Source organism: Neomonachus schauinslandi, chromosome 6, assembly GCF_002201575.2.
Source record: "Neomonachus schauinslandi chromosome 6, ASM220157v2, whole genome shotgun sequence".
In the NCBI taxonomy this organism is placed as follows: domain Eukaryota; kingdom Metazoa; phylum Chordata; class Mammalia; order Carnivora; family Phocidae; genus Neomonachus; species Neomonachus schauinslandi.
In genome coordinates, this window is record NC_058408.1 from 66,495,382 (window position 1) to 66,519,104 (window position 23,723).

General features: G+C 48.1%; 1 protein-coding gene across 2 annotated transcripts; it reads left to right on the forward strand.

Moving 5' to 3' along the window:
* Positions 1 to 9,977: 9,977 nt before the first annotated feature.
* SDE2 (SDE2 telomere maintenance homolog) lies at positions 9,978 to 22,743 on the forward strand. Of its 2 annotated transcripts, none has more exons than XM_021679468.1 (7): positions 9,978 to 10,188; positions 15,592 to 15,709; positions 17,457 to 17,568; positions 17,826 to 17,995; positions 18,909 to 19,023; positions 21,310 to 21,811; positions 22,294 to 22,743. In XM_021679468.1, the coding sequence occupies exons 1-7, from the start codon at positions 10,069 to 10,071 to the stop codon at positions 22,513 to 22,515; spliced, it is 1,359 nt and encodes a 452-aa protein (XP_021535143.1). In that variant the 5' UTR covers positions 9,978 to 10,068; the 3' UTR covers positions 22,516 to 22,743. The 2 variants fall into 2 exon arrangements, with proteins under 2 accessions (XP_021535143.1, XP_021535142.1); XM_021679467.1 differs by having other exon boundaries at positions 10,037 to 10,188; positions 17,802 to 17,995.
* The last annotated feature ends 980 nt before the right edge of the window (positions 22,744 to 23,723 follow it).

The window sequence follows — 23,723 nt, forward strand, 5'->3', positions numbered from 1 at the left end:
AACCCCATTGGTTAATATCCAACATATAAAGAACTCACACAACTCAATACCAAAACCCACAAATGATCCAGTTAAAAATGGGCAAAGGACCTGAAGAGACATTTTCCCAAAGAACATTTTCCAAAATACACGAAAAGGTACTCAACATCATTAGTAATCATGGAAATGCAAATCCAAATCACAATGAGATGTCGCCTCACGCCCGTCAGAATGGCTAGGATCAAAAACACAAGAAACAACAGGTGTTGGCGAGGATTCGGAGAAAGGGGAACCCTTGTGCACTGTTGGTGGGAATGCAAGGTGGTGCGGCCACTCTGGAAAACAATATGGAGGGGCCTCAAGAAATTAAACCTAGAACTACCTTATGATCCAGCAATCCCATTTCTGGGAAAATATCTGAAGGAAACGAAAACACTATGTCGAAGAGATGTCTCCCTCCACTGCCCACGTTCATAGCTGCATTATTTGCAATAGCCAAGGCATGAAGCAACCTGTGTCTGCTGTGGGATGAACGGATAAAGAAGTTGTGGCTTATGTGTATATATAATGAAATATTACTCAGCCTTAAAAAAGAAGGAAATCCTGCCATTTGTGCCAATATGGATGGACCTTGAGGGCGCTATGCTAAATGACAGGAATCAGACTCCCTTGTGGGGTTTGGCCTCATCCAACACTGCATGATCTCACCCATATATGGGATCTAAAGAACAAAAAACAAGGGGCGCCTGGGTGGCTCAGTCGGGTAAGCGTCTGCCTCCAGCTCAGGTCGTGATCCCGGGGTCCTGGGATCAAGTCCCTGCATCGGACTCCCTGCTCAGCAGGGTCTGCTTCTCCCTCTCTCTCTGCCCTTCCCCCTGCTCATGCTTTCTCTCTCTCAAAGAAATAAAAATTTCAAAACAAACAAACAAATCCACAAAAAGCCAGAGTCATAAAAAAAGAGATCAGACTCGTGGTGGCCAGAGAAAGGGGGTGGGGAAGGCGGAGGAGTTGGAGGAAGGGGGTCAAACATTCAAACTTCCAGTTATAAGACGAATAAGCACACAGGATGTGAGGGACACACGGTGATTGTGGCTGATGCTGCCGTAAGGCATACAGGGAAGTTAAGAGATAGGTTCCAAGAGTTCTCATCACAAGGGAAAAGAACATTTCTTTTTTCTTTCTTTTTATTGATATGGGATGCCGGATGTTATCTAAACTTACTGTGGCAACCATTTCATGTGAGTCACATCATGCTGTACACCTTAAACTTCTATGGTTCTGTATGTCAGTTATATCATCAAAACTGGAGAGAAAAAGAAGAAACCCCAGAGTTAACCGTACGTCCATCTGAGCCTTTTCTGAATACCCAATCCAAGGGCATGCTGATGGGTGTAACTTGAAAAGAAGTTCCTTGGTCAAATAAGTTTGTGAAATATTGGATTAAGCAAAGATAACAGAATTTCTCGGGGCTTTTATGATGTGAATGAACTTTGTGAATCTTTTTTTTTTTTAAAGATTTTATTTATTTATTTGACAGAGAGAGACATAGCGAGAGAGGGAACACAAGCAGGGGGAGGGGGAGAGGGAGAAGCAGACTCCCCGCCGAGCAGGGAGCCCGACGCGGGACTCGATCCCGGGACTCCAGGATCATGACCTGAGCCGAAGGCAGTCGCTTAACCGACTGAGCCACCCAGGCGCCCGTGAATCTTTTTTTTTAAGATTTATTTATTTATTTATTTTTAAGATTTTATTTATTTATTTGAAAGAGAGAGAGAATGAGAGAGAGCACATGAGAGGGGTTATGGTCAGAGGAAGAAGCAGACTCCCTGCCGAACAGGGAGCCCGATGCGGGACTCGATCCAGGGACTCCAGGATCATGACCTGAGCCGAAGGCAGTTGCTTAACAAACTGAGCCACCCAGGCGCCCAAGATTTATTTATTTGAGAGAGAGAGAGACAGACAGAGAGAGAGGGCATGTGCAGTGGGGAGGGGAAGAGAGAGAGAAACTCAAAGTAGACTGCGCTGAGGGCGGAGCAGGGGCTCCATCTCACGATCCTGAGATCGTGACCCTGTGATCACGACCTGAGCCGAAACCAAGAGCCAGTTAACCAAGTGCGCCACCCAGGTGCCCCTGAACGTTGTGAAATGTCATGAGACAACATATGGTATGGGAGTATAGCCGAATTCGTTTGAAAAAGGAAGTCTTTTAGAATAGCGCGTTGTGGTGACCTAGCGTTTCATGGAACACACTTTGGGAAACATTGGTCTAATTTAATATTAATACCATCTGGAGAGCATATACAACGAATTCCTTGCCTGTTTAAATCGCAGCAGCTAATGTGCATTACTTCCCTCCTTCTGCCAGTGTCCACAGTGATTACAGGATAGCATACATGTTCCTTCAGATAGCCCAGACACAAGCCTTGTAGATTTCTAGGACATATTCAAAGGAGATCCCTCTGCCAGTTTACAGAAAATGAGAGAATCCTTTTATCTTCTTATCCAGAGTGGTACAGATTTTCTTCCAAGGCTCTGGGTAATTGAACGAGAAGTTATATGTTGAAATCACTGTCATATGATGGTAACAGGGGGAAATTGTTTATTCGTACACAAAACTGTCTTACTCTCTATTTGGAAGACATTAAAGAACAAAAGGTATTTGGTGGGGGGCCTAAACCGCTAAGACTCTCAGGATCCGGTGCTTTGGGGAAACATGCTATTCTGGAGAGCTGAGTTTTCCCAATCCTTAGGGTTTAACCCATGTGTTTGTGAACGTTCAAAATCCTACCCTTGTTGGTGGACTTCTAGGACGTGTATCATGCGGCCTTGCCATCTTAACTAGGGCACCCTGAACACAGCTGAGCCTTTCCTTCAGGATTCAGGTTTCTTGGCATTTTCTCCCATGCTCTCACTCTGCTGTGATATAGGAATGCCTTTAGGGTCCACTGGGGTATGCCACGTTTCTTGACCAGATACCCAGAATCTGCCCAACGGCGGTGTCAATTTTGTTTTTGTCTTTTTATTTTTAATTTTTTTAATTTTTAATTTTTTTCTTTGTCTTTTTATATCACTCTGGCCACCGTTTCTTCTCATCATTGCCTCCGTCTGGTCTCCTGCAGCGCGCCCCCCTCCATTTTGCAATCTGCTCCTGTCTCCCCGCTTCATGTAATGGACTTCATATTAATTTGCTAACTTTCAGTAGGCTGTTAAACAGACCACCACACTTCTAACAATCCTTTTAAAACAAGAAGAGCCTAGGGTTCTTTGAGCAAAATGCAGACTTTAGCTGTGTAGGGGCCTTTGGGTTATTTCTGTTTTATTTATTTTTTTAAGTAAATTCTACACCCAACGTGGGGCTCAAACTCATGACCCTGAGATCAAGAGTTGCATGCTCCACTGACTGAGCCAGCCAGGCGCCCTTGTTTTATTTTTTTTTAATGTGTTTTAGGGACGCCTGGGTGGTTCAGTCAATTGAGCATCCAACTCTTGATTTCAGCTCGGGTCATGATCTCAGGGTCCTGGGATTGAGCCCCATGTCGGGCTCCATGCTCAGTGTGGAGTCTGCTTGTCCCTCTCCCTCTGCTCCTCTCTGGCTCACTCACCTACCTAAAGCACATTTTTGTAAAGTATTTATTTATTTAAGAGGGAGAGAGACAGAGAGAGTGAGCCAGATGGCTGCATTATTAAAATAAATTTAGTTAAGTTATTTAAACTGGAATCCTAAATCAGTTGCCTAATGACCACTGGCCTTATGATTGATAAGGCACTAACACCATCTGTTCAAAAACTTCTCCACGAGTTTCACAAGCACAAACTTTGACCACATCTTACAATACAAAGGCAAATTCTAAGGACAATCCTAGCGTAGCTCTGTAACCATTCACAAGCGCTCGCCCAAAGCAGTCAGATGAGTTTCCCGAGTTCACACAATGAAACCTCCAGGGAGCAAGAAACATCTGATTTTTAATCAGTCTCTATTCATCAAATATTTTCTCTTTAGTTGCCAAAGTAAAATTAAACAGTGAAGGCTATTTCCTTATTAGAGATAACCCCAGTTAGTGGATGTGATGGTCAATTTTATATGTCAATTTGACTGGGCCATGAGGTACCTGGATATTTGGTCAAACATTATTTTGGGTGTTCCTGTGAGAGTATTTCTGAATGAGGTTAACATTTGAGTCAGTAGATTAAGTAAAGCAGATTGCCCTCCCACATGTGGGTGGGCCTCATCCAATCAGTTGAAGGCCTGATTAGAGCAGAAAACCTGACCCACCTCCCAGGAAGGGAGGATTCCTTCTGCCTGACTGCCTTTGAATTGGGACATCAGCTTTGTCCTGCCTTCAGACTGGAACTGCACCATTGGCTTTCTTGGGGCTCCAGCTTACTGACTTGCTCTGCAGATCCTGGGACTTGTCAGCCTCCGTAATTGTGGGGGCAGAGGGTGAGCTGATTCTTTATAACACGAAAGAATTTCTTGAGCCACCGGGGCGCCTGGTGGCTCAGTTGGTTGAGCGTCCATCTCTTGATTTTGGCTCAGATCATCTCAGGGTTATGAGATCGAGCCCCACGTTGGGCTCTGTGCTCAGCACAGAGTGCTTGTTGCTCTCTCTCCCCCTCTGTCCTTCCCCCTGCTTGCTCGTTCAAGCTCTCTATGTCTCTAACTAAAATAAATAAATAAATAAAATCTTTAAAAAAATTTTAAAAACCTGCCTGCCTCATTCTCATGCTTGGCAGATAATGCGTTTTTTACAAATTGAAGGTTTGTAGTAACCCTGCATTAAGCAAGACTTTTGGTATCATCTTTCCAACATCATTTGCTCACTTCATGTCTCTGCGTCACATTTTAGTAATTCTCACGATATTTCAAGCTTTGTCATTATTATCATATTACTATTATTTATTATTATTATTATTATTATTAAGTAGACTCCACGCTAAGCGTGGAGCCCAATGAGGGGCTTGAACTCATGACCCTGAGATCAAGACCTGAGCTGAGATTGAGAGTTGGATGCTTAAGTGACTGAACCACCCAGGTGCCCCACTTTGTCACTATTATTATATTTTTTATGGTGATCTGTGATCTTTGATGTTACTATTGCAATTGCAGCACCAAAACAATGCTCATAGAGGACGGCAAACTTAATTGACAAATAATGGGGTGGAAATAGTAGGAGAACTAGAATCAGGAGTGGAGCCTGAGGATGGGACCGACGGGCTGCAATCTCAGGATGAAACTTGATCCCAAGATGGAATGTATTCTGGTGAAGATGCCATAAAGATCGTTGAAATGACAACGAAGGATTTAGAATATTCCAGAAACTGAGTTGATAAGGCAGCAAGGTTTGAGAAGACTGACCCCAATTCTGAAGAAGTTCACCTGACAGTATGAACATAACCTTTATATTCATTGGGAAACAAAAAAATTCCTTTGATTTGCTTTCTGGCAATATTGGCTTTATTGCGGCATTCTGGAACTGAGCCCACGATATCTCCGAGGTGTGCCTGTATCTCTCTCTCTCTGTCCACTCTATTGGCTCTGTTTCTCTAGAAAACCCTAATACAGTGAACATACTCTAATGTCTAATGACTAAAAAATATTCCTACAGACTTCTGACTTTCCCAGGCGGAAAATCCCCTTTTGAATGGCTTGGCCATGCAGAACTCATAAAGAAGTATTGATTTTTATTGACAAGAGGGAAATTGAATGTCAATGTTGAAAACATTCCAGCGCCGAAATACCACATGTAGGGAAGACGGATGCTCCACCAATTTTGCTTTATAATTCTGGCACGGTGAGTGGCGTGACTGAAATTAACATTATCCCACGTAACAGCATTCTTCGATGGAGACCTGAGAATGACAACTGCCCAAGGTAAACAATACAACGCGCAAGGTACTATCGGGGCAACCAAGAGGGACAGCGTGTACTGATGTAAATCCGCCCGCATGAAGATCTTTCTTCTTGCTGACGCCTCCAAAGAGGTGGGCTTCTGAGGCACGCAGCACTGGCTGTGGGTCCAGCTGCTTCCCTCGGCCCGCACCTCAACCCTACTCTTCGCTTCCGCCCTCTCAAGGTCCTTCCCAGCACCAGGGCTACACACACGCTTCTTCCACCTCTCAACTCCACCTCGCCCTTGACGTGTCCGGGTTCCTTCTGTCCAATACAGGAAGGAGGGTCCTTGCTTCAAGCTCCACCTCCCACACCGTCCACCACCCAGTGTGGACTACACGGCTCTTAACCAGAAGCTGTTTTTTCCATCCTAGGAGCTGACCTCATTATTCCTGGGGCTGGAACCATCTATAAGGCAACTCTTGCCAATTTAGGACTTTATAGCACTTCTGCGTTTGGGGCACGGGAGGAGCAGGGCTGTACCATTGTCTTTTGTTCTAAAGATGGCATTGACGACCTCCTGTCCCTGCCTCTGAGCGTGAACGTGGCTGAAAGCACAGAAGTGTGACCTGCCTGTCGCACAGGGATATAGTCTGCAAATTCACTAGTTTGGGAACCTCACTGTCATTTATAAAAACTGCCGGAGTGGACAGCCCTGCTTCCTGTTCTTGCAGACCAGCATGACGTTTTGGCTCAACTGAGCCCCTGTCATGGGTTGCCACACAAACATTGTCTGGAGATGTCATTTCCTGGCAGTGAACAATTATTCCACATGGCCTCAGGATGCTCTTGCAGTGTCTTCCCGCTATGGGAACCAGTCCTCAAAAAGCAAAGTAGAGCTAGCGTCGATCTTTCGGAGGAGATGGGCGGGAACAAAGTGTGGGCTTATTGGAAAGGACAGCAAAGACCGTCCCAAGAGCGCGGCTACACTATTTTGCTGAAAGAGGAACTGGCCTCCACCCACTCACCACCTACTGGTCCCAACCCTAATGTGCCTTCCTGTCCCTTCCCTGCCTACCACTCCGAGGTGGGGAAGGTGGCAGAAGCTGTCTCTCCTTTTCCATAACCACTGACCAGTCTGGCCACACAGCAGTGCCTACTGGACACCACTGTAGACTCTCAGCCACCCAGCTCATCAGCTCTATTTCTAGATTTTCCTCTACCCATGTGTTCTTGGCTATACCCTGACTTTAGGGTCCTCAGTTTCCGGACTATTTAAATGAATTTTAAAACCACCAATCCAGGTTGAAGTCTGCATTCTTAGGATAGAAAGTGCTATACTAGTGCAAAATAAATTTCTTCAGACATACATTGGGAATAATTTGACTTACTACCTTAGTGATTCATCAAATAGCCAGTTAATATTTATTTGACTTCTACTTGGTGTACATCACGGTGCTATATGCTCAGTGTGAAGGTTTAGGAGTGGTTATATATTGCTCAGTAAATATGTATCTTTGAAAAGGCAATCGTTAATAACAATAGTTATTTCATATTTGAAATGGCAATGCCTATTCAATACTTAGGATTTTTTTGACAATAGGAATTTAAATGCAACAGGAGATAAAGGGTGAACAATTTCATTCAGACGTGGGGTTTCAGAAGGGGGAGATAGAATGCTAGTAATAAACGACGTGGACTTTCCTTACTGAAAAGGACGAATTAATCTTACACGTATAAATCACCGAGGCAAAAATGTTGTGTAAAGCTGAACTGCTCATTTGTCTGGTTACTTGGCAGGAGAGGAAGACCCCCAGACCTTTGAAATAGCCTTTTTTTTTTTTTTTTTTTAATCCCAATAAGGAAGAAATGGTGAATAAACAAAGAGGCTTGGGGCTTGGATCTCTGGAGGTGGCTTGTTCGGGGACACTGGGGACGGAGAGCAGGGAAGGGGGTATAGAGGGGCTCGAGCTGTCCAGGGTCCGGACTGCCCTTCCATACTTGGTGAGGCACCCCGGGACTCCGTGCAGCCACGGTCACTGCGAGAGCCACTCTGCAAAGCGCTGCTCTCCACGGCCTCAGCATTTGGGGTCGTTTTTCTTGCGCCAGAGGAAGCCCCACCGAGGCCCTTTCCCTGTTTCCCTACAGGGCGATTGAGGCGAAGATCACAGTCAGAATCCCTAACTTCACAGGCCGTGGCTTTCCAGTCGTGCTCCCGCCGCCACAGTGAAGCGACTTCGGAGCCTCCGTGGAGTTTCCTCGGCCAGGCGTCCTCACTGCGAGCGTGGGGGCTGCGGGCCGGCACCCCGATGGCCCTGGGCCCCCCCCGCCCCCCGCGGGGCCCACTCGCGGCCAAGCAACCTGCACACGGCGCCAGCAGGAGGAAGGAAGAAGGCACCGCGCGCGGCCGGCAGAGACCGAGGGGCAGCCCCGCCGCCGCTCCCGGGCCCTGGGGGCGCGGAGGGCGTCTCCGGGGCCGAGAAGGCCGCCCCCACCGCTTCCGGGACTGCAGCGCCTCTCCTCGCGCCCCCAGGGAGCGCGCCTCCTCCAGGCCCTGCTTCCCGCGACCCAAAAATAACCGTGCAGCGCCAGGGACGCGACCGGAGCCTGCGGGGCGGCGCCTCGCCAGCGCCTTACCGCTCGCGGCCAGAACGCTCGAAATCCAACCCTGCACCAGCCTTTTATTTTTTTTTTTTAAGTTTTTTAAAAGATTTTATTTATTTTTTTCTGACAGAGATCTAGAGCGCACAAGTAGGCAGAGAGGCAGGCAGACGGAGAGGGAGAAGCAGGCTCTCTGCTGAGCAGGGAGCCCGATGTGGGGCTCAAACCCAGTACCCTGGGATCACGACCCGAGACGAAGGCAGACGCTTAACCAACTGAGCCACCGGGTGACCCCCCCTCACCGGCTCTTTCTTCCAGAAACCAAGCCTGGCCCTTAGGAGGGGCAGGTGAGGGGCGGGAGGCGCCGCGAGGGCCCCTTTGGTGCCGGGATCCACCTCGGCTCTAGAGCGGCCTCTCCTGGCTGCCTGCTCTGTCCCTCTGGAGGACATGCCCAGGGCTCACTGCAGGGGCTGAGGCGGAATCAGAAATCCAGCCCCGGGAGTGTGGGGGGCAGGGGGGCGGGGATGGGGGGTAGGGGGACGGAGTGTTCCAGGAGGTCTGGCATCCAGCCTGTGGCCTCGGCTGCTTCTGCACAACACCCAGGAGATCCAGGGTCCCTCATCTCCGGAGAGACCAGTCACTTCTCAGCGCCTTCCCCCCCCCCCCCCCCCCCCCGCCAGGGCTGTCCGCCCCGCAGACGTCCAGACGCTACCTGGCCCTGTGTCCACACAGCTCTCCGAGGTTGGCACCCATTTCCTTCACCTGCTCAGCCTGGGGCCACTCAGCCCGGGTTCCAGAAATAGCTGTGGGGAAATTCACTGCTCCTACACTTCCCCACGCACTCCTTTGCTACGGAAGCGCCTCCCTGGACCCCGGCTCCTTGGAATACTCCAGGCTGGCTTTGCCGATGGGGCACAGATGCCATCTCCGGCCTCTGTTACTTGGGGCACAGCCTTCTAAACAACACACACAAAATGGGATCAAATACATGCTGGGACCACGGCCATGCATCCGGGCGGCTCCAAGGAGGGGGGTGTCCTTAAGTCTTAGGGGCTCCAAATGTCCAGGCATCATTGGCCATCACTGGGGTCACGTTTCCCAGCCCCTCTGGTGTCTGTTCTGGGCTCTGGATGTTCTGTGATCCATAGCGGCGGCGAGATGTGTTAGCCTTCAGAAGCTCCACCAAGAGGTCTCAGAGTACGTACGAACCTTTAACCACAGCTCACATCTTCACTTTTCCCTTCTGAATGCGCCCATCGATGTCCAAATAGATGGCCTTGGGCCGGTAGCTGGAGGAGCCGGATCCCATCTTGCGCCGATCGGCTGCACTTGGACTTTTTACTGTACTTTCTCGACGCCCTGCACCAGCCTTTTATACACAGTCCCCCGAGCCCCGCCCCAGCAGTGTCTCCTAGCAACGCCTCGCCCTCGCGCTCCGCCGCCTTATCGGCCTCCTCCAGGCCCTTCCTGTTCCCCTCCCCCGCTGGCGCGGCACGGCGCGGCGCAGGGGCCCGGCTCACGTGACTGGCCCCAGGGGGAGGCGTGGCGAGCGGAGGGTGTGGGGGCGGGGCGCGGAAGGCCCCGTGACGCCATCAAGACGCGCTGGGCGAGGGGCGGTACCTTGTCCACGGGACCCGGAGGTCCCGGAGCTTGCTGAAATGGCGGACAGCGCGCCGCTGGTGTGGGTTCGCTGCCCCGGCTTCGGTTGCGAGGCTGTGCGGTGTGTCTCGGCCCGGTGCTCCGTACGAGATGTGATCCACCGACACTGCCAAGATCGGGTGAGGCTCGCGCTTCCTGGAAGGAAGGGCAGCGAGGCGGACGGGGAGCAGGATTGGGTGGGGAGAGGGTGGGGCGGGGCGCGTCCGTTCCTTGGGGTTTTCAGTTTTTGAGGCTGAGGGCTTCCCAGTTTTAAGGTGCTTCAGACTGATGCTGAGGCTTTGCTTTGCTTTTGTGTTGGGGTGGCGGTGGTTTCGTATCCCTACAGGAGGGGGAACAACCCCTCGGCTCACAGGCGCTTAGTTCCGCCCTCGGTGTGGACGAACAGAAACCCTTGGCGTTGTTTCTTCGTGTGCAAATGAGGCATTTGGCGCAGATGGCTTTTAGGGCGCATTTCCTTCCGTTTCCGTTGCATTCATCCTGTGCTTCTATGATGTGCATGTTGTCCACTGCACAGCCCTGTTGGCTCCAACGTAGAGGAGTATTTTCATGTCCAGACCGAGGCCAGAGGGTGGTTGGGGAGGGCAGTGGGTTCATCTGGTCTCTGGTCGGGGCCGAGCACTCACACACGTGTCCCACACGAGGGCGTGGGTTCTCGGGGTCTGTCGTTTAGATGTTTTCACTGATCCTCTGATGGTCGCATTTGCCCGTGCATATTTTTGAAAAACTGTCACGGACTTCTAAAGTTATATGTGTGATTTACGGAATTATCAAGCCAGTGAGCTTCTCCCAGCAGTGAGACATTAAACCTGTTCAGTTACCTAAAGAATTTGGTGATCCATCGGACTCCCTGCTGAGCAGGGAGTCTGCTTCTCCCTCTGACCCTGCCCCCTCTCATGTGCTCTCTCTCAAATTAATAAATAAAATCTTTAAAAAAAAAAAGAATTTGGTGATCTCCCCAAATCTAATTTTAATTTTGGCCCTTGATCTAGTATGTTTTTTATAACCTCACTTCGTCCGTATTTCCCTAGTCTGTTTCTTCTGCTTGTTATTTATAGGCTTCACACATGTTAACACTGCAGTGGAAACCGAATCTTTATTTGGACGAGTTCCATGAAAAAGCAACGTGTCTTTGCAAATAATGTGGTTTTTCAGCCTCCCCATTTGTCTTTCTACACTGCAGTCCAGTCTAGAAACTGTCAGAACTGTTTTTGACCATCTGGGTGGGGAAATATCTTACAAAATAGATGGATTTTAATATGTCTGAAAATAACTCTTATCTCTTGACAGTTGATCCAAAATGACCAGAAAAAATAGGATCTTAATTATGAGAGTATTGGAAAAAATAATTTTAAATAGGAAGGAAGAAATACAAATGGATGGTTCTGTCAGGTGCTCAAGAAATAGGACCATAACATTTGTGAACAGAAACAAGAAACTTATAAAAGGGCATTTGATGAGATACTGGAAGAAATTAAAATAGCTCAAGTTCACATCTGTGCGTTCTGAAACAAAATTATTCTGACACACGATGAGGTCAGTGTTGGAGTCCACAGAAAAAGTAAAAATCTGCCCTGCTGTTCTTCAGGCTAGGATAACAGACACAGAAAAAGCCAGCTGCAAAGTTAATAAGAAACAGTATTTCTCCCGAGGACATGGTGCAGTTGTAAAATGTCATAATGACTCCCTTAGAAATCTGCTGCTTTCTGATTCACTAAGAAACCTTGATCTGGAAAATTATAGACTACAAGACACTTTGCTGTTTGAAATTTTATCAGTGAGAATGAAGCATCCCACTCTTGCCTTGAGACTCTGAGTCACTTTGATATAGAGAAAGCACTCTAAATTTCCAGCCCAGGTGCAGAGCTTCAGATTAGGAGTTTCTGAACACAACATTCCGTATTTATCTTAACTTTGTCGTTTCCAAGGAAACAGGGGTCTGGATCCAGTCTACTTCACAGTCTGGACTTGATGTTGCCCCTTTTTACACACAGCTCTGCTTTGTTTTGAGCCTCTCAAAACACTTTCATTTAAATTTCACCTAAACTCCACCCTTGCCCCAAATCCTATAATAATTGTTTTTTTTTTAAATTTTTTAAAAGATTTTTATTTGTTTATTTGACAGAGAGGGAGACAGCGAGAGAGGGAACACAAGCAGGGGGAGTGGGAGAGGGAGAAGCAGGCTTCCTGCCGAGCAGGGAGCCTGATGTGGGACTCGATCCCAGGACCCTGGGACCATGACCTGAGCCGAAGGCAGACGCTTAACGACTGAGCCACCCAGGCGCCCCAATAATTGTTTTTTGTTGGTTGTGAGACACCCAAGGATTCCTCTTGTGTGCAGCCCCCCCCCCCCTTGTTGCAGTGAGTCAATGAATTTGACTTTGGTGAACTACACATTTGTCTCTGGTGGCCTTAGGCTGATTGGGCTAAAACGAACACTACTTTGTGCTTGAAATACTGTATAAAATGCAGATGGTCAAAGACCCTTAAATTGATTCTAAATTTCCTTTATCCTTTTTTCCTACTAGTGATTATTGATAACAATCTTAAGTAGAAAATGCAATTTTGTTGATCAGTTGTTTTGTTTAACAAGCAATTCTGTTTGGAAACGAAGTACGGTGTATATAATAATCTTTCTGCCTTCACATTAATGTCTTTTAAGGTTGTTTAGATTTTTAGAATACATACCCACTGGACACAGAAAATATTAAGAGAAGCTAAAGTAGCTTTTCATTCATAAATGTAAAAAACCATGAGGTACATTACATACCTCATTTAATCTGTACAACTCTTAAAAGTGGACAGTATTTTACAGACAGGAATAGTCCTTCCTGTTAATCACATGCCTGCGTGTAGTCTGAGCTCCTTTGCTCCTCTCTTCTGCTAGCGCATTTGCCTGGGAAAACGCCAGTTACCTTAAATCCATCGATTCTGCCTGCTATCTGGGCAGTGACACAAATCAGTCTTACCGTAAATGCACAAACACGGACGACCTTCGTGATGCGTTGCGCTTCTGCTGTATATCCCCAGGCCAGAGTGGGCTTCCGCTGGGGTGGAGGACTGCGGAGATACTGATCCCTGCAGCCCTCGGCAGGGGGGCAGAATCTGGGGGTGCCTCAGGAGCTTTGCTCATTTCCCCGTGTCCCCCGGATGTGTTTTCTGTACACCATGTTGTGAAAAGGCTTGGGAAGCAGTGCCGAGTTCATCGCTCTCACTCTTCTGCGTGACTCTCCGACCTCCTCTCTTTAATAAAATCTCCAGTACTTCTCCCATCTCGAGGCCCATACTTTGTTTTCAATGAGAAAATACAGGCAGTCAAGAGAGACCTTCCTCGTCCTCATTCCAGTGCCCCTACCTCGTTGCCGTACATTCTGCCTTCCCATCTTCCGTTACTGTGAATGACTACCTCCTGCCACGCGTGCCATACCCGATGGTCGGTTTCCAGTCCTCCTGTCTCTGGGCCTGTCGGCATCTGTGGGCACACTCCCAACATTCGCTCCTTGGCACACTTTGCTCACTTGTCCGCACGTCCACCTCACTAGCCTCCCTTCCACTTCCTCTTGCTGCTGCCTCCTTGTCTCCCTGATCTCTGAACCTTGGAGCAGTGGCGACTGGGTCTTCTGATCTTTGTTCCGGAGCCTCCTCCCTCCTGCGGGACACTCCATCCATGCTTAGGGCGGTGAGTAGCACCGGCGTGCTGACATCTTCCAGATGGAAATTTCCAGCCCAGACCTTGTCCCCAGACTGCAGACTTGTGTCCCCACCAGGTTCCTCAGCATCTGCATGTGGCTGTAAGACCTTTCAAACCAACACATCAAAAATGAGACTGGAGGAGCGCCTGGGTGGCTCAGTTGGTTAAGCGACTGCCTTCGGCTCAGGTCATGATCCTGGAGTCCTGGGATCAAGTCCCACATCGGGCTCCTTGCTTAGCAGGGAGTCTGCTTCTCCCTCTGAGCCTCCCCCCTCTTGTGCTCTCTCTCTCTCTCATTCTCTCTCTCAGATAAATAAATAAAATCTTAAAAAAAAAAATGAGTCTGGAACTCTCCCCCAAACGTGCTTCTCACTCTTAACAAATGGCAACTCAGTTTCCTGTTAGTCAAGCCAAATGTTTGGACTCCTCTCTCATTGCTCTGTGGCTCTCACTGCCTACCTCCAGAACCTTAGGGGACCCTCCACCCCCGTTTCTCATCCCCTTCTGTCACTACCCCCGAGACAAATGGCCTTCATTGCTCACCTAGCCGATGTCACTGCTTCTCTAGTCTTATTTCCAGTTTAACAACTAGAGTGATCCTTTAAGAATATAACTCCGCTGTCAATCTGTTCCACACCCTGCAGTGGCTTTATTCAGAGTGAAACCCAAAGTTCTTACAGGAGCTTTTAAAGGCCTTCCCATTCCCCTTTGGCAGACGTCTTTCAGCCACGTTGGCCATGTTGCTGTTCCACGAATACTCTGGGCTTATTCCTGCTGCCCCTCTTTACCTCTGGAATGCTCTTCCCCCAGATAGCCACGTGGCTTGTTCTCTCCCTTTCCTTCATTCTCTGCTAAAATGACACTTGATCAGAGAGGCTTTTCTTGACTAACTGTATATGTTAGATAGATGACCGGCACAGCCATCCACACACGCTATCCCCTTCAGCCTGCCTATCACCATGGCCATCGGATAGCATTCATCTGGTCGTTCTCTGTCTTTCCCCGCTAGGAAAAAGGCAGGGTCTGTACTTGCTGTATTATTCACTACAGTATCCCAACATGTGAAAGTACCTGGCAAATAGGGACTTGATTAGTATATATTGAATGAACAGGTAGGTCCCATTGAAATGGCCGTGGGGTGTGGTCTGGAACGAACATTCATTGTGTCCACTTCAGGAAGATACCAGTTGTGCGTTTTTCCTTTCTGTTGGTGTGTGAGTCTTCTTTCATATGTTCTATTCATCACTTGGTCTGAGAATGTTTGAAATCTACAGAGTGGGTGTGGAGGTACTTGGGGCTTCCGCTGTAACTCGGGGACATGGGCAGAAAAGACCAGCTGGCCCTCCACCTGCTACAGCTGATGTAGGTGTAGGCAGCCCATACTGTCGTCTCCTTCCCTCCTCCTGTTTGTCCTTATCTACACTTTTCAGACTGTGTATTGTCACTTTTAAACTTGTGCAACTTGATATTACCGGTTTAAAAAAAAGTCAAGAGAAAAAGGGCCTTGCAGAGTTACTGGGTCTGAGCCCCATGTAGTTTTCCACCTTGACTCTGATTTCCTATCAGAGAAGAAGAGAGCGGTTCTTATCTTCACCCGAAAGATGACAAGTTCTTGTGCATATCATGATGAGGTGTTAGGAAAAAGTCATACCCTGAATAAGTCCTAGGAAGTGACTTTTTTCCTTTGGATTTTCAGTCCAACAAATACTAATGGAACACACGCTATGTGCTTATAACCGGAGTAATAAAAACATAATGGGCTAGGCCCCTTCCTGCAGGAGACTTTTAAAAACCCCATTTAAACCTCATTTAAAAACCCCAAACTTGTCTCTAGGATGTTCCAGTGGAATGCTTCTTTGTGAAGTGCAATGGATCCCTCGTGGACACCAGTGACGGAGTGCGGCATGGGGCCGTGTATAGTTTGGAACCCAGGCTCCGAGGTGGAAAAGGAGGTAGGACCTGCATGTTGGCTACCTCTGTGTGTCACAGCCGCAGTCTCTAGCCCTGGGGAGGCCTCTGGGGTGTGCAGGTCTTGTTCTGCCATATGAAATCCTTTATTCACTTTCCTAGTTTTGAGTATTTTTTTTTAATTCTTTTTGAGGAATATATTGTCTGATTATAATTTCTTTTTTTTTTTTTAAGATTTTATTTATTTATTTATTTGACAGAGAGACAGCGAGAGAGGGAACACAGGCAGGGGGAGTGGGAGAGGGAGAAGCAGGCCAAGCAGGGAGCCCGATGTGGGGCTCCATCCCAGGACCCCGGGATCATGACCTGAGCTGAAGGCAGACCCCCAACAACTGAGCCACCCAGGCGCCCCCCGATTATAATTTCTACCCTTGCCAGCAGCATAGCTCTTAGGCCATTAGGTTCTAAAACTTTGGGGAAATTGGATGAAGAGAAAGGATCATTATAGTTAAATCTTCTGCTTTTTAGCAAGATTTTGTCAGGTCATTGTAGTTCCAAGGGAGGACTAAAGTCAGCCTGTGGAATATAGCCATTTACAGATTGGGGTAGATTGAGGTCATTGTTGTATGAACATATCTAAGAATAGAGAAGAGAAACTAAAAGCAAAAATGGAATATGGGCAGTTCTGGGTATTTCTCCTGATGCGCTAACATGTCATCCTGAAGCTTTCTCAAAATCCGCAGTGATTTGGTTTGGTTTTTAGAGAGCTGGCTGGCATCTCATTATAATCATCCTGCTGTTTGAAATTGTGTCAATAAGAATGAAGTTTATCATATCAACCAGGGACAACTTAAAATTGCTTTTCCTTTGAAACTCACTGCAAAATCTCACCATAGCATTTTTTAAGTTATTAATCTGGAAACCTTGGGATCTGTGGCACTAGGTAAAGCCCTCTAAAATACCCCAGTGGGGGCACCTGGGTGGCTCAGTTGAATAAGCGTCTGCCTTCGGCTCAGGTCATGATCCCGGGGTCCTGGGATCGAACCACATTGAGCTCCCTGCCCAGTTGGGAGTCTGCTCTTCCCTCCCTTTCTGCACCCCCCCACCCCCCATTCGTACTCTCTCTCACTCGCACTCTATCAAATAAATTAACATCTTAAAAAAAATATCCCAGTGGTGCAGATACAGTATTTCAGAAATATAAGAGGAAGGGCGAGAGGCACAAGGTTGAATCAGGTTTATCAATATTTTTACCTTCGATGCCTGGGCAGAATCTTGATGTCCCTTTCTTTAAAAAAAAAAGAAAAAAAATTTTTTTTTTAAAGATTGATTTATTTATTTTAGAGAGAGAGAGAGTGTGAGCACGGGAGGGGCAGAGGGAGAAAGAAAGAGAAACTTCAGCAGACTCCTCACTGAGCTTGGAGCCGGATGTGGGGGCGTGATCTCATGACCCTGAGCCAAAACTAAGAGTCAGATGCTTAACCGACTGAGCCACTCAGGTGCCCCAAAGAGATCATTTTTAATCTTGTGATATAATAGCAAGTTCACAAATTTGGCATTTATCCATCCTGGAACCCTTTCTTTTTTTAAGATTTTATTTATTTATTTGATAGAGACACAGCGAGAGAGGGAACACAAGCAGGGGTAGTGGGAGAGGGAGAAGATGGGGGTCTCGATCCCTGGACCCTGGGACCACGACCCAAGCTGAAGGCAGACGCTTCACCGACTGAGCCACCCAGGCGCCCCCCTGGAACGCTTTTTAACCTGCTTTCTCCAAATATATTTGCGCAGGGTTTGGATCTATGCTCCGAGCGCTTGGTGCTCAGATTGAGAAGACAACCAATCGAGAAGCTTGCCGGGACCTCAGCGGAAGGAGGCTACGAGATGTCAACCATGAGAAAGCGTAAGCTGCCCGCTGTGTTAATTTCTTTGACGATAGCAACGCATGTTCCTGGCGGTGGTGGTCCACGTGCCAAGCATGTCGAACTGTAGCCTTGGAAGACGAGTGCTCTCACTCCTTCTGGCCGTAGCTCTTTCCGTCGTTTAATAATTCCCATCGGGCTGGGACAGTGTGGGTTCGTCAGGGGTGGGGGCTCGTCATGTATCAGCAGGCATGTGTGTGATCTGTCTGGTCAGCGCCGTGTCTCCCGCCCGCCCCAGAATGGCCGAGTGGGTGAGACAGCAGGCCGAGCGGGAGGCCGGGAAGGAGCAGAAGCGCCTGGAGCGGCTGCAGCGGAAGCTCGCGGAGCCCCGGCACTGCTTCGCCAGCCCCGTGTACCAGCAGCAGTGCCATGACATGGCCGAGCGCCTGGAGGACTCCGTGCTCAGAGGTGAGTGTGGGGGCGCCTCGCAGAAGCCGCACTGTTGCTCTGGAGTCTTCGTGGGTCACAGACTGAGAATCGGGAAAGCCGTGGGACCCCTCCCCTCCGTAATACCCAGAACAGGGGTGCCTGGGGGGCTCCGTCGGTTCGGCGTCCGACTCTGGATTTTGGCCCGCGTCATGACCTTGGGGTCGTGGGATTGGGCTCCGTGCTTGGTGGGGAGTCGACCTGACCCTCTCCCTCTGCTCTGCGCCCTGTGTGCACATGCACTCTTTCTTAAATAAGTAAAATCTTTCAAAGTAATAATAGCGATAAACAGTATGCCTTATACCCCAGAAAAAAAAGAGCACACACACAATATGTGATGTACTTGACTCTTGAATTCTGGGGGCCCATGGGCCCCAGGTAAGAACACTTGTGCTTCGTGGGGGATACACCAAGTCCTCAGGAGGTGTTGACCTTGTTTGCTTGCTTCTAGTTTTAGGCCCAGGTTTTTTGTTGTTTTTTTTTTAATAGTTTTTAGTGAGAATGATTAGCTTTTTTTTTTAGCATCTAAAGCATTATGCTAGGGTTCTTGTGGGTTCCACTGAATAAAAAGGAATCTTTTCAATCAAAAGATTATCACGTAACACTGTACAAGCAGTGAGTAGCAGGGGATGGACCGTCAGGTCTGGGGAGGCCGGGATGCACCCGTCAGGCTCAGGACTACAGATGGGCCTTTGGTTCCAGAGCCTGAATGCTCAGTACTTTGAACCTGTGTAAACTTGAGTCCAGTCCATTTTAGCCATATTAAATTTTGGAACGTTAACAAACTCGAGCTTAAGACTGCAATGTGGCTGTGTTTGCTGTCCATGCTGTTGGTAACGTTTCCAGTTATACTCACTTCTGATAGTGTAACTGAGTTGGGAACATTTCCGGTTAGGTATGCAGGCTGCCTCCAGCAAGATGGTTTCGGCCGAAATCAGTGAGAGTCGGAAAAGACCCCACCAGTCAAAAACGGACCGAGGAGCCAGTGCAGGGAAAAGGAAGTGCTTTTGGTAAGTGCGCTTCATCGTCCTCCCAGGGAGGTCTGTGCAGCCTGACGACATTTCCTCTTGCCTGTCTGGCGTAAATGCTTTTTAAAGTAAGGTTTGGTGGGAGCACGGACGTTTCCAGAGTGCTTCAGTCCTCAGGTGTCCACGGCCGTCACACGGTGCATGCTCCTCGTGGTTTCTGTCCTGCGTGCTGGCAACGGAAGTGAAGGGACGGCTTTTCCTTAGTGAAAGATCAAGTAGGAATCCCTTTATACTTGAATGACTGACTGGTGCTGAAAGAGTTAACTTTCAGAAATTCTAGCTGGAAGCCACAGCTGTACTTTCCAAATTGTTCTGTTTTCTCTGTGGGTTTTCAGTTGTTACTGAGGTCTTGTGGCCACCGCCAGAGCTCCCTTGGTCCACTTTTGTACTTGCAGCTGAAAAGCACGACAGCGCCTTGTCTTATCCATGCTGCTGCTTGGCGCTCCCCCTGCCCACTCAGTCCGCCGGCCACTAGCTCACTTCCCTTGGGCCAAGTTCTAGAAAATGATGTCCAGACGCATCTTGCTTCCTTGCTGGCCTCTGCTTTGGGGCTAGAAAGATAATTGTTAATGAAAGATCGTGTAACTGTGCAAGTCCAGCGGAGAATCTTGGGTGTTCTTTGTGAAATAGGAATTGAGTGTTTTTGAGAGAAAAGGTAGTGGGATTGTGCTGGGGGGCGGGGGTTGAATCAGGTTTATTGGGATGCAATTTATATGCACTAAAATTCATACTTGTTGGGGTCCCTGGGTGGCTCAGTCATTAAGCGTCCGCCTTCAGCTCAGGTCGTGATCCTGGGGTCCTGGGATCCAGCCCCGCGTTGGGCTCCCTGCTCAGCGGGGAGCCTGCTTCTCCCTCTCGCTCTCCCTCTGCCTGTCGCTCTGCTTACTTGTGCTCTCTCTCTAGCTCTCTGTCAAATTAATAGTCTTTAAAGAGAATTCATACTTGTTTATTAACTAGATCTATGAGTTTTGAGGAATACAGTCATGTAACCAAGATTTGGACTATTTCCGTTTCCCTAAAAATTGCCCATGTGCTTCTTTGTGGTTAATTCCCGTCCCCCTGCCCCCCACCCCCGACAAGCGCTGATGCTGGTGTGGTGTTTGTTCCGATGGTTCTGTCTTTTCCAGAATGTCCTGCAGCCCTCTGTGTCTGGAGTCTCTCACTTGCACAATGCTTTTAAAATCCATGGCTGGGGTGCCTGGGTGGCTCAGTTGGTTAAGCGATTGCCTTCGGCTCAGGTCATGATCCTGGAGTCCCAGGATCGAGTCCCACATCGGGCTCCCTGCTCGGCAGGGAGTCTGCTTCTCCCTCTGCCCCTCCCCCCTCTCATGTGCTCTCTCTCTCAAATAAATAAATAAAATCTTAAAAAAAATAAAAAATAAAAAAATAAAATAAAATCCATGGCTGGTATTACATGTATCAGTGGCTTGTCCTTTTTGTTGCCAAGTATCATTGCATCTGTTTTTACCGTTCTGTTGAGAGTTTGGGTAGTTTTCAGTTTGGGGCGATTATGAATAAAAATAGGATTTTCTTTTAACTTTTTGTTATTTTATCTACATTTGTAACCGTTGAGACTTGAACAAGATAGGAAAAAAAGCTTTAGGCAAAATCAATTTTGTTTTAAGATATTCACAACTATTTTTTTTTTAAAGATTTTATTTATTTATTTGAGAGAGAATGAGAGAGAGCAAGCACATGAGAGGGGGGAGGGTCAGAGGGAGAAGCAGACTCCCTGCTGAGCAGGGACCCCCCAATGCGGGACTCGATCCAGGGACTCCAGGATCATGACCTGAGCCGAAGGCAGTCGCTTAACCAACTGAGCCACCCAGGCTCCCGATATTCACAACTATTTAGAGGCACCTGGGTGGCTCAGTGGGTTAAACATCTGCCTCAGCTCAGGTCATGATCTCAGGGTCCTGGGATTGAGTCCCGCGTCGGGCTCCCTGCTCAGCAGGGAGTCTGCTTCTCCCTCTGCCCCTCCCTCTGCTTGTGCTTTCTCTCAAATAAGTAAATACTTAAAAACAAAAAAGAGAGATTCACAACTGTAAAGAAGATTCCCTCTGGAATTTTGGGATGGTTGGTTTCAGGCTCACTGAATTTTTTCCCCTCTGTTTATACTTCTGAGTATCTTTCTCTGAAACTTAGCTACTGTCCATCTCAAGCGAGCAGATCCTTTGATCCTGACAGAGGCTGTTCCCTGGACAAATGGTAACTCTGTCCGGCAGAGAAGCCATGCGTGGTGTTAAGCCTTTCCGTTGCTCCCGGCAGGTTGGGCATGGAAGGACTGGAGACAGCGGAGGAGTCCAGCTCGGAGACCTCGGATGATGACTGGGAAGAAGCTCCTAGTACTTCAGGAATGAGCTCGCATGCTGCAGACAACGGCCTCGATGGTGTGGAGCCAGCAGCTGGGTGTCCCTGCCACTGCCTGGGGGCGGCCGTGGCCAGTGCAGCCTCTCAGTCCCTGGAGCCACTGCTGGCCCCAGGGCTGGGCTCGGCGTGCGCTGTCTCCGCAGACGTGTGTGCCGAGTCGGGGCAGATCTCTGCTCAGTGCCGTGTGGACAGGACAGTGGCCACAGAAACAGAGAATGGCCAGGAGGAGGAGGGAGGGGCAGAGGGCGAAGAGCCCACAGAAGAGGAGGCTGCGGGGATGGGACCGGCCCAGGAGCCCGAGGTGGAGGCCGATGAGGACAGAGCTGCCGAGGCCACGCCTGGAGAGGCTGGGGGGAGCGCGCCCACCACCAGACTGGAGGGAAGCCCATCAGGAAACACAGTGAGTAGTTTGGGGTCCACACTCGGAGCCAGGGCAACTCGATGGCCACAGTTCCTCAGTAAGTCCTCAACATGAAACGTGCTTTTCGCCATCGGCTGCTGAGTGCGAAGCTTTGTTTCGTAACCAGAAGTACGGATGAGGGCAAAGCTCGCCTCGGCCCCCCAAAAAGTCCTTTGGTTTTTTCCTTTTAAATTCTGGAATGGGTATCGTTTTGCCACCAGGGGGCGTCCTTGGCTCCATAGTTTTTATCTGTTCTAAGCTGCAGGTTGATCACATTTTAATGCCTGAATTGGGGTGGATGTCCCACATGAGCGCTTAACGGGTGTGGTTCACCCGCCGAGCAGGGAGCCCGACGCGGGGCTCGATCCCAGGACCCCAGGATCATGACCCGAGCAGAAGGCAGACGCTCACCGACTGAGCCCCCCAGGCGCCCCTCATGATTGGGAGGAGTCTGTTTTTAATATTTTCCTTTCCCCCCTCAGGATACTGGTCAGCAAACTCTGGATTTGCTGGCTTTCAGCTCCGCGGCAGAACTGGAGGTGCTGGGTCTGGACAGGCTCAAGTGTGAACTCACGGCCCTGGGACTGAAATGTGGGGGCACCCTGCAGGAGCGTGCGGCCAGGCTCTTCTCCATCAGGGGCCTGGCGAGGGACCACATCGACCCGGCTCTGTTTGCCAAGCCTTTGAAGGGGAAGAAGAAATGAATGTCTTCGGAGCTGCTTTCCTGGTTCTTCACAGTCTGGCGTTTGTAACCTGCAGAATGTTGATTCCTGGCCGTTATTCCTGTTCAGTAGTAAAGCTGACTTTTTAATAACCCAGTTCTGACCCTCCTCTTTTTTCGTTATTGTATTTATAGAATTAATGTGTGAAATCATCTGGGCCTGCAGTGTTCTTCGTGGGATGGTTTTTTAGAACAGATTTAATTTAATAAATACAGGGCTATTCAGATTTTTGGTTTCATCTTGTGTCATTTAGGTAAGTTACACAGTTGACCCTTGAACATCACAGGTCAGGAAAGCACGGATCCACTTATACATGGATTTTTTTTTATCAGTACAGTACTGTCAATATATTTTCTCTCATGATTTTAGTAACGTTTTCCCTAGCTTCATTGTAAGAACACAGTATATAATCCATATCACATACAGAATACGTGATGTTCATAGGAGTCCCTCCTTATTCTTTTAACATCTTCTAGGAGCCGTGGTGGTAACTGCTTTTTCATCCTGGGACTGGTGGTTTCTGTTTGCTACTTTCCCCAGTCAGTCTCACGAGGGCTTTGTCAGTTTTGTTGAGATGATTTTCAAAGAACCAGCTTCTGGCTTTGTTAATTTTTCTCAACTTTTTCAGTTTCATTGATTTCTGCTCTTTATCATTAACTTTCTTCTACTTAGTGTGGATTTACTTTGCTCTTTTTTCTTTAGCTCAAGATAGGTCATAGGTCATGATTTTAGACTTTTCTAGTAGAAGTGTTTAAAGTTACACGTTTTTCTTTAAGCACTACTTAGGCTTCATCTCAGAATTTTTAATATATTGTATTTTCGTTATCATTCAGTTGTAAATATTTTCTAATTTCCTTGTGAATTCTTTGACCCATGGGTTGATTATCTAGAAGCATATGGCCTAATTAGCAGATGTCTGTTTTGTTTCCTAAATATCTTATTGGTACTGATTTGTACTTTAATTTCATCAAGGTTAGAGAATGTGTTTATGATTTCAGTCTTCTTAGTTTGATTGAGACTCCTAACATGACCCAGTATATGTATGGTCTGTCTTGGTGAAGTTCCACGTTCACTTGAAAAGAATATGTACTCCAAAATGTTAGGTGAATTTGTTCTCTAAAACCAGTTAGGTTACATAATTAATACTATTGTTGTTCACATCTTCCGTGTCTTTACTGATTTTTTGTGTC

Excerpts from the sequence above, each read along its gene's own strand:
- SDE2 (XM_021679467.1), top strand. The coding sequence starts at position 10,069 with ATGGCGGACAGCGCGCCGCTGGTGTGGGTTCGCTGCCCCGGCTTCGGT. Across the intron at positions 15,710-17,456 it reads GCTCCGAGGTGGAAAAGGAG|GGTTTGGATCTATGCTCCGA; the intron begins GTAGGACCTGCA and ends ATATTTGCGCAG. Across the intron at positions 21,812-22,293 it reads GAAGCCCATCAGGAAACACA|GATACTGGTCAGCAAACTCT; the intron begins GTGAGTAGTTTG and ends TTCCCCCCTCAG.